This window comes from Chrysemys picta, unplaced genomic scaffold, assembly GCF_011386835.1.
Source record: "Chrysemys picta bellii isolate R12L10 unplaced genomic scaffold, ASM1138683v2 scaf1596, whole genome shotgun sequence".
Classification (NCBI taxonomy): Eukaryota; Metazoa; Chordata; order Testudines; family Emydidae; genus Chrysemys; species Chrysemys picta.
In genome coordinates, this window is record NW_027054302.1 from 4,543 (window position 1) to 14,000 (window position 9,458).

Here is a 9,458-nt window from a genome sequence, read left to right on the forward strand (position 1 = left end):
GTCCCTGGACCCTGCCAGGGCTCCATCTCCTGTATCAGCCCCTGGCTAGTAGGTGTGTGATGGATCTGCTGGGAGAGACCAGGGGCTCTCTCTTCGTCCCCTCGCCTGGGTGTTTCCTGGATGCTCTGGTACCAGATAGATTCATGGAGGGCAGGTCCATCGATGGCTATTAGCCGGGATGGGCAGGGACGGTGTCCCTGGTCTCTGTTTGCTAGAAACTGGGAATAGGCGACAGGTGAATCACTTGATGATTCCCTGTTCTGTTCATTCCCTCTGAGGCGTCTGGCACTGGCCACTGTCGGCAGACAGGATACTGGGCTAGATGGACCTTTGGTCTGACTCAGGCTGGCTGTTCTTATGAGTGGTTTGGGGGTTGGCCTCTGACTGCGAGCCCCTCAGAGCTTCCATTTGATTGGCTCCTTTCCCCCATGAATAGTGGAGTTGTGGCTGGGGCAGCAGGCACTGAGTGGGGGGCACCTGTTGTTTCAGGGGCCGGTGAGCTTCCAGGAGGTGGCTGTGTATTTCACCGTGGGGCAGGGGGCTCTGCTGGACCCCGCTCAGAGAGCCCTCTACAGAGACATCATGCAGGAGAACTATGAGAACGTGACCTCGCTGGGTAAGGGTTCCTGTCCCCTCCGTTCTTAGGAGGGGAAATGCAGAGTTAAGGCTTATGGCATCTCCACAAAGCAACCTCTACTCTACCCTGTTTCAGCAACACCCCAACAAGCCAGTGACACACACCCTAGCGCTCTGCCCTCCCCTGCTACAGGACGCTCTGGGAACAGCGCACAGGGGCAGCACAGCACGAAGTCTGACATCTTCTCTTTGCTAGGGCAAAACTTGGATTTAGGTCCAATGTGACAAACAGAAACTTCTGACCCTTGGCCGGCACTCACACACTGATCCCACTCCACACAAACCAGCTCGGACCTGCAAAGTGAGATCACCCCTTTCCCCTCGCCCCGAGGTTTCCTCCTGAGTCACAGACTTCGCTTAGCTCTCACTGAGCCCTGAGGATCACTAGCACATATGTCACCAGGATGCTGACAATCTCGGTGACAAGACCTCACCCCTGTGCACCTTCACGGACCCAGCCTCCAGCCCTTAGCACAGGCATGAGGCAGACTAGGCCCCCAAGTTTTACATGCAGCTCTCTTCATATCACAGTCACATCTCTGCCAAGCTGCTCCCAGTCATCCACAGCTGACACACATGCAGGAAAATGCTGGTATTCCGATCTGTGGAACACAACCCAAACGGTGGCATGTTCTTCTCAGTGGTTCTTCAGAGCTGTATGTCTCCCCTAGAGCTTTTCCCAGCATAGCTGTGTTGGTCAGCGGGGTGATTTTTCACACCCCCATCACACAGAGCTAGGCTAGCAAAAAGTTTAAGTGCAGACTGGGCAAGAAAGTGGGTTTTTTAGTTCAGAGAACTTTAAACTATTAATCTTAACACAAACATTTGGGTATAAAAGGGCAAAGCTTCCAAGAGGAACTTCTGCCGAATGCAAGAAAAATGCACCACACACATGGTGTGAAAGCTCTCGGAGCTCGGGCTCAGGCTTCAGTTCCTGGGTGTCGTTCAGGTTCAGTGCCCGCAGCCCATCCCCTTGAGCAAACCTTTCCCTGGGCCAGCAGATTGCTGGCAACCCTCGCGCACTTCCTAGGGACGTAGTCTGGCAGCACGTGTGCATTTCCAGGTCAGCGACTGCTCAGTTTGGCTTGTGCTGCTCTGAGATTCCAGATTCCGCAGCTATTGGCTTTCAGAGCTGGTTTCCTGCAGAAGACGGGGTGTCCTGTATTAACAGATCAACGCCAAGTGACTGTGATCAGTCCAGGGACAATTAGAACCAGTTTCAGCCCCAGCTGTGTGCAAAAAACATTTCAAGACCAAGATGATTTTGTCAAAAGCTGCCTAGGGTGGTGGGGCTGAATCTCAGGAACATCTTTAACCAGTCACCCCATACTGGGACCAGTAACCCGTCCATGAATGACCATAGAAACCAGCACATTTCAAGGCCATCTGACTGCACCTGTGGAATTTAGGGTAGTTAGAATAGTTGGTTTTTATGCAGAAAATGCTGCTTCTGTGGACTAGCTATTGCCTCTGGGGGAGGTGGATGACCTACCCCGACAGCAGAACCTTCCCATTGCTGAGTATCTACACTGACCCACTACAGCACTCCAGTCATGGGGTCTCAAGTGTAGACACATCCTGAGATACGACATTCGGTGACACCCCCTGTCCCTCCTATTCCTCACTGCGCTGAATCCCACCAGCCCGTGCTCACCGGTCCCAACTCTCCTACAACTCCCCCATTCTCTCGGGGTTTCTCTCTGGGATGAAGAAGCAAGTCCAGGGTAACTTCCCCTCTGGCTGGGGCCTTAACTTCCTGGAACGTGGAGTTCCTGTCTCTGTGTTTTAGGAGCCCCTTTGCTGAGCAGTGTCTGGCTGTGTGTGTTCCCAGCAGAGATGGGGAAGAGTTAATCCCTCATATGCAGAGTCTCCTGCACCTGGGGAGCTGCCCCCAGCCTTTCCCTGCTGTAAAATGGGCTGGGGTTAAAGTAATAGAAACGTCCCATAAATTCCCTGATCTCCCTTGTTTTCTTTCTCCTGAGCAGGGTGTCCAGTTTCCAAACCTGATGTGAACTCCCAGCTGGAACGAGGGGAGGAGCTGTGGGTCCCGGATCTCCAGGGCTGTGAGGAAGGAGAGATCCCCAGAGGTGCCTGCGCAGGTGAGGGATCATTAAACCAACTCAAAGCTCTCAGTGCCCGAAGGAAACAGCTGGGAGTCCCTAAAAGCCTTGTGAGCTCTCGGGGTTCAGGAGTATCCCCAGGAGGCCGTGTATCCTCAGGGCAGCTGTCGCTCATGGCTTCCTGCGCATCCTGACTGACACCTGGCAGAGCTCCCTCCCTGAGGGGATGTGGAGGCAGAATTGTTCCCCTCCTCTCTCCCCTGTGGGGAAGAGTTGTGGAGAATCCAGCTACTAGGTTTCTTCTCTGTCTCTCCAGCTCTAATTTTGGTTGTTTTCCCCTTTCCATCCCTGTCTCTGAGGTTTCTCTCTCTGTCCCAGCAGGTGCTGGGATGGTGAGTGAGGAGAAGAAGCAGAATCCTCAGCAGGAAGATTCTGAGCAAGTGGCACCACCTGGGGGATTATCGCACGGCTCCAGAGGGAATGTGTCCCGGCATCGTGTGCAGGGCAAAGCCTGTGGGAGTCAGCACAGGCCAGAGAGGGAGCAGAGAAACCAGCCAGCGGAGAAAGTGGGTAACTCCATTAATTGTCAGGGAACTCACCAGGACCTCCTGGAAACCACAGCCCAGGCGAGAATACCCCTCAGGAGAGAGAAAAGACACATGCACTGAGTGTGGAAAACATTTCACTAACCACTCAGGCCTTTTAAAAGAATCCACACAGGAGAGAGAGCCCAAGAATGCAGTGAGTGCGAGAAAACCTTCACTCTGAGCTCTACCCTTAGTAACCATCAGAGGATCCACACAGGGGAGAAACCCTACGAATGCTGTGAGTGTGGGAAAAGGTTCACTCAGAGCTCAGCCCTTAATAAACATCAGAGGATCCACACAGGGGAGAAACCCTACGAATGCAGTGAGTGCGGGAAAAGCTTCACTGTCAGCTCAGACCTTACTGGACATCAGAATATCCACAAGGGAAAGATACCTCATCAGTGCTCTGAGTGTGGAAAAATGTTCACACAGAGTCCAGCTCTTATTACACATCAAAGGATCCACACTGGAGTGAGACCCTATGAGTGCCATGAATGCGGGGAAAAATTCACTGTCAAGAAAGCCCTCAATACACATCAGAGGATCCACACGGGAGAGCGCCCCTATGAGTGCTCACCTACTGACCGCTACACTTACCTACATGCCTCCAGCTTCCATCCAAGACACACCATCACAATCCATTGTCTACAGCCAAGCCCTAAGATACAACCAAATTTGCTCCAACCCCTCAGACAGAGACAAACATCTACAAGATCTTTATCAAGCATTCGTAAAACTACAATACCCACCTGGGGAAGTGAGGAAACAGATTGACAGAGCAAGACGGGTACCCAGAAATCACCTACTACAGGACAGGCCCAACAAGGACAATAACAGAACACCACTGGCCATCACATACAGTCCCCAGCTAAAACCTCTCCAGCGCATTATCCACGATCTACAACCTATCCTGGAAAATGATCCCTCACTCTCACAGACCTTGGGAGGCAGGCCAGTCCTCGCTTACAGACAACCCCCCAACCTTAAGCAAATACTCACCAGCAACTACACACCACACCACAGAAACACCAACCCAGGAACCTATCTCTGTAGCAAACCTCGTTGCCTACTCTGTCCCCATATCTACTCTGGCAACAGCATCAGAGGACCCAACCACATCAGCCACACCATCAAGGGCTCATTCACCTGCACATCCACTAATGTTATATATGCCATCATGTGCCAGCAATGCCCCTCTGCCATGTACATTGGCCAAACCGGACAGTCCCTCCGCAAAAGAATAAATGGACACAAATCGGACATCAGGAATGGTAACATACATAAGCCAGTAAGTGAACACTTCAATCTCCCTGGTCATTCTATTACAGATTTAAAAGTCACTATCATTGAACAAAAAAACTTCAGAAACAGACTTCAAAGAGAAACAGCAGAATTAAAATTCATTTGCAAATTCAACACCATTAATCTGGGCTTGAATAGGGACTGGGAGTGGCTGGCTCATTACAGAAGCAGCTTTTCCTCTCCTGGAATTGACACCTCCTCATCTATTATTGGGAGTGGACTACATCCACCCTGATTGAATTGGCCCTGTCAACACTGGTTCTCCACTTGAGAAGTAACTCCCTGCTCTCCATGTGTCAGTATATAATGCCTGCATCTGTAACTTTCACTCTATGCATCTGAAGAAGTGAGGTTTTTACTCATGAAAGCTTATGCCCAAATAAATCTGTTAGTCTTTAAGGTGCCACCAGACTCCTTGTTGTTTTTGTAGATACAGACTAACACGGCTACCCCCTGATACTTGACACCTATGAGTGCTGAGAGTGTGAGAAACTGTTCAGACAGAAATCAACCCTAATTACACATCAGGCAAGTCAAGACATACAGGAGAGAGACCCTATCAGTGTTGTGAGTGCGGGAAAGGCTTCAGTGTGAGCTCAGACCTCATTGTACATCAGAGAATTCACACGGGAGAGAGACCTTATAGATGCTGTGAGTGCGGGAAAAGTTTCACTCAGGGCCCACACCTTACAAGACATCAGGGTGTTCACAGGACAGCGACGCAGTGAGAAAAGACTTTTTTTAAAAACACATTTGCTAATTCCCACATAGTGACCTTGTGGTTGGTTTGCACCATTTGTGTCCCTCTGTTCTCTCAACTGCCTCGTGTGTTGCCCACTTGTGCCTTTTACAGGTCACCCTTCTCTGGGGTGAGTCCCTTGCTCCTTTCTCCTGTGAGTCATTGGAGTGTGTGTCCTTCCAGCAAGGAGTTTCCATCAGCCCCAGGTGGGGGAAATAGGGGTGACCACAAGTCGCCTCACTGAGTGAAAATGGACATGGGGTTTGTCTTCTACTCTAGGATTTCCCTAGGCGTCGGCGTGCTGGAGGTAGCGATCCTGATGTAAACACACCGCTCTGTTTGCAGTGCTGACATAGCCCGGGCACAGGGGTTGGGGTTAGCCGGCATCTTCCCCTTTGGCCTGTCCTAATGGACACCCATTTTCCTGGTCTGGACAATCCCTGAGCATCACATTTATACTGTCACCCCAGTAGCAGAGCGATTGTTAGTCACCAAGTCCCCCCTTTGCTGACAAAATGTCTCCTCCCCAGTTGTGCTCACGCTGGTCCAGGCGGTGCTGGGCAGCAGGTATTTTTCTTTTTTACCATTTTCCTTATTTCAAATACATTTCCATGTAACGAGGAGGAGCAGGAGTAGGACAGATGGATCATTTCAGCCTCTGCGAGGCCGGAAGGCAATGGGGCGAGTCGGAGGGATTCCCTCCTTCCCCATCACCGTCACTGTATCTGCTGACTCCAGCAGTGCTGGCCTGTGTCTGAGGCACAGTGGAGTTTATCCACCTGTATTTTGTCCCCCTCCCCCCCCCCCCCCCCCCGCAGCAGAGAGTCTCTGCACTTAGGATCAATTTGATCCTGTATCCAACTCATTAGAGCTGGAGATGAGTGTCCCAGGCCTGGGTGGGGAATTCCAATGGTGCAGGCGGGTGCTCCGGCCGGGAGAGAGGCCTCTTCCCAGCTGTCTCTCCCTGCAGCAGCACCTAGGCTTGGGCGGGGAGGCGACCCCCTGCCCCCCGTATCAGCTGCAGGGCCGGGCCCACAGGATAGGCACATCTCCCAGGCAAGGCCAGGGCTGGCGTCAGGCCTGGGCAAGGGCAGTTCAGGCTCAGCTGGGTTGGCGCAGGTTGGAGGCCAGGATAGATTGGGGCTCAGGGAAGGGTGCCCCTCCCCTGGCCGTGGCAGCCCCCCGGGTGGGTTGTCTGAGGGCCCAGGCGGCACTAAGGAGGCTGCTGGGTGGCTGCGCGGCTGTGCAGCTTCCAGGGAACTCGGGCTACTTGTCCTGTACTGTAAGTGTAAGTGCTGTTATTTGGAGCAAGAAAAATCTGTTGTTGTTTTTTCACATCTATTGGAAGTTGAAAACTTGGTTTACAAGCGCGGCCTTAATCACGGAGACGCTCCCGACACCCACACACTCCTCCTTGCATCTGCTTTGCACAGTTAGACTTGAAGCTCCTTCCCCTAGGAGCTGCCTCTCGCAATGTGTGTGTCTAATACGACACCGAGCACAATAGAGCCTCAGTCTTGGGTGCAGCGTCTCAGGGCCGTCCTTACCCATACGCAAAGTGTGCAGCTGTGTGGGGCACCAGCTCTTCCCCAGCCCCCGCCCCTGCTCCGCCCCCACTCCCTTGAGGACTCCAGAAGAGGTTGGGCCTGCCCTCACCCATAAGTAGAGCGACCCGGCCTCCTGCCTGCTCCGCTCCCCGACTCCCAGCCGCATCTGAGCTACATCCTGTCAAACTAAGCTAATATCAAAGTATGTGACCAAACAGCCTTCACCAGGAGAGAAACCCCACAATTCAGGAGGGGCAATAAAACACTTGCACATTCAAAAATTGAAATCTCAGAAAATCTTTGAAGACTCAAAATCAGGGAAATAAATTTACCCATTTTCTTATGAAGTAGCTAAACCTGCTTCACTATTCATCTCATTATTTGGCTGTATTAGTTACAAAAGTTTTAGCATCACTATACTAAAAGAAAGAGAGAGGGGGAGGAAAAAAAATAACCCAAACGACACATCTACAAATGATCTGAACTAGCCTAGAAAAAGCCCAGAAGCAATTTTCTCAATAGCTGGAACCAGGGCTATAAGATTGGAGAGGTCACTCTGTGCTTTGATGTTCAGTGGGAATTCCCTGCCCCTCCACGTCTGACACTTTCTTTTCCAACCCTCAGGAGACTGATTTGGGATCATAGAAGATCAGGGTTGGAAGGGACCTCAGGCGGTGTCTAGTCCAAGCCCCTGCTCAAAGCAGGACCAACCCCAACTAAATGATCTCAGCCAGGGCTTTGTTAAGCCTGACCTTAAAATCCTCTAAGGAAGGAGATTCCACCACCTCCCTAGGTAACGCATTCCAGTGCTTCACCACCTTCCTAGTGAAATAGTGTTTCCTAATATCCAACCCAGATCCTCCCCACTGCAACTTGAGATCATTTCTTCTTGTTCTGTCATCTGCCACCACTGAGAACAGCCGAGCTCCATCCTCTTTGGAACCCCCCTTCAGGTAGTTGAAGGCTGCTAGCCAATCCCCCACCCCACCCGGCTTCTCTTCTGCAGACTAAATAAGCCCAGTTCCCTCAGCCTCTCCTCATAGGTCATGTGCTCCAGTCCCCCCACCCGCCAAACATTTTTGTTTCCTTCCCCTGGATTCTCCAATTTGTCCATATCCATTCTGTAGTGTGGGGCCCAAAACTGGACGCAATACTCCAAGTGTGGCCTCACCAGTGCCGAATAGAGGGGAATAATCACTCCCTGAATCTGCTGGCAGTGTGCCTACTAATGGAGCCCAATAGGCCATTGGCCTTCTTGGCAACAAGGGCACACTGCTGACTCATATCCAGCTTCTCGTCCACTGTAACCCCTAGGTCAGGGGTCGGCAACCTTTCAGGAGTGGTCTGCCGAGTCTTCATTTATTCACTCTAATTTCAGGTTTCGCGTGCCAGTCATACATTTTAACATTTTTAGAAGGTCTCTTTCTATAAGTTTATAATATAGAACTAAACTATTGTTGTATGTACAGTAAATAAGGTTTTTAAAATGTTTAAGACGCTTCATTTAAAATTAAAATAAAACGCAGAGCCCCTCGGACCGGTGGCCAGGACCCGGGCAGTGTCAGTGCCACTGAAAACCAGCTCTTTTGGCCCAGTCCTTCTTGAGAGTGGGACGGGGCTTGGACACCAGCTTAAAGCCACATCTGCCCAGGGCAGCACAGCACAGTGTGCAACGCAGGGGTCACATTTTCACTATGTGCAACTTAACCCTGAGGTTCTCAGCCCTGGGAACGAGACTGTGGAATTCCCCAGCCCATGGGAAAGATCATGAGTGTAAAATATCCCCCAGGGTCGTTACATCCCTGAGGGACCATCTGTCTCTGGGTGTTGGGGATAGAATCAGGACCTTTTACTGCCAGGCCTCTGCTTACGACCAGAACCAGGTCAGCCGTGATCAAGTATAAACAGTGACTGACAATGAGCCTTAGCCCACCTACTGTTGTTAATGGGCAAGGCGGTAAGGCCTAAATGTACAACAATGGCCTCATTTTGGGTACCTCCTGTGACGGGATGGATCACAGAAACCCCCTTGGGAGCTGCCACCCGATGTGCAAAGACTACCTCTGCTCCTGTTTTCCCTGCCAGCTCAGGACTCCAGCACCCTGTCTTGCTGAGCCAGACACTCCCGTCTGCTCCAACACAGACCCAGCATCTGAATCACTTGTCCCAAAGCGGCAAGTTTACCTGAAAACAGCTCACAGAAGTGTGCTTGTCTTTAGCACTCAGATGCCCGACTCCCAATGGGGTCTAAACCCAAATAAATCCGTTTTACCCTGCATAAAGCTTATGCAGGGCAAACTCAGAAATTGTTCACCCTCTATAACACTGATAGAGAGATATGCACAGCTGTTTGCTCCCCCAGGTATTAATACATACTCTGAGTAAATTACTAAATAAAAAGTGATTTTATTAAATACAGACAGTAGGATTTAAGTGGTTCCAAGTAGTAACAGACAGAACAAAGTAAGTCACCAAGCAAAATAAAATAAAATGCGCAAATCTATGTCTAATCAAACTGAATACAGATAATCTCACCCTCAGAGATGCTTCAGTAAGTTTTTTCTCAGGCTGGACACCTTCCAGGCCT

General features: G+C 50.9%; 1 protein-coding gene across 1 annotated transcript; it reads left to right on the plus strand.

Annotated features, from left to right (window-relative positions):
* Nucleotides 1-257: 257 nt before the first annotated feature.
* On the plus strand, nt 258-3,503 carry LOC135980014 (zinc finger protein 251-like). Its single transcript, XM_065580105.1, has 3 exons — nt 258-616; nt 2,622-2,735; nt 3,078-3,503. Exons 1-3 carry the CDS (start codon nt 583-585, stop codon nt 3,362-3,364), a joined length of 435 nt encoding a protein of 144 aa, XP_065436177.1. The 5' UTR covers nt 258-582; the 3' UTR covers nt 3,365-3,503.
* Nucleotides 3,504-9,458: the final 5,955 nt, after the last annotated feature.

Bases quoted from the DNA above. Each gene is read 5' to 3' on its own strand.
- LOC135980014 (XM_065580105.1), top strand. From the start codon at position 583: ATGCAGGAGAACTATGAGAACGTGACCTCGCTGG. The intron at 617-2,621 runs GTAAGGGTTCCT...TCTCCTGAGCAG, and splicing joins TGAGAACGTGACCTCGCTGG to GGTGTCCAGTTTCCAAACCT. The intron at 2,736-3,077 runs GTGAGGGATCAT...CTGTCCCAGCAG, and splicing joins CCCCAGAGGTGCCTGCGCAG to GTGCTGGGATGGTGAGTGAG.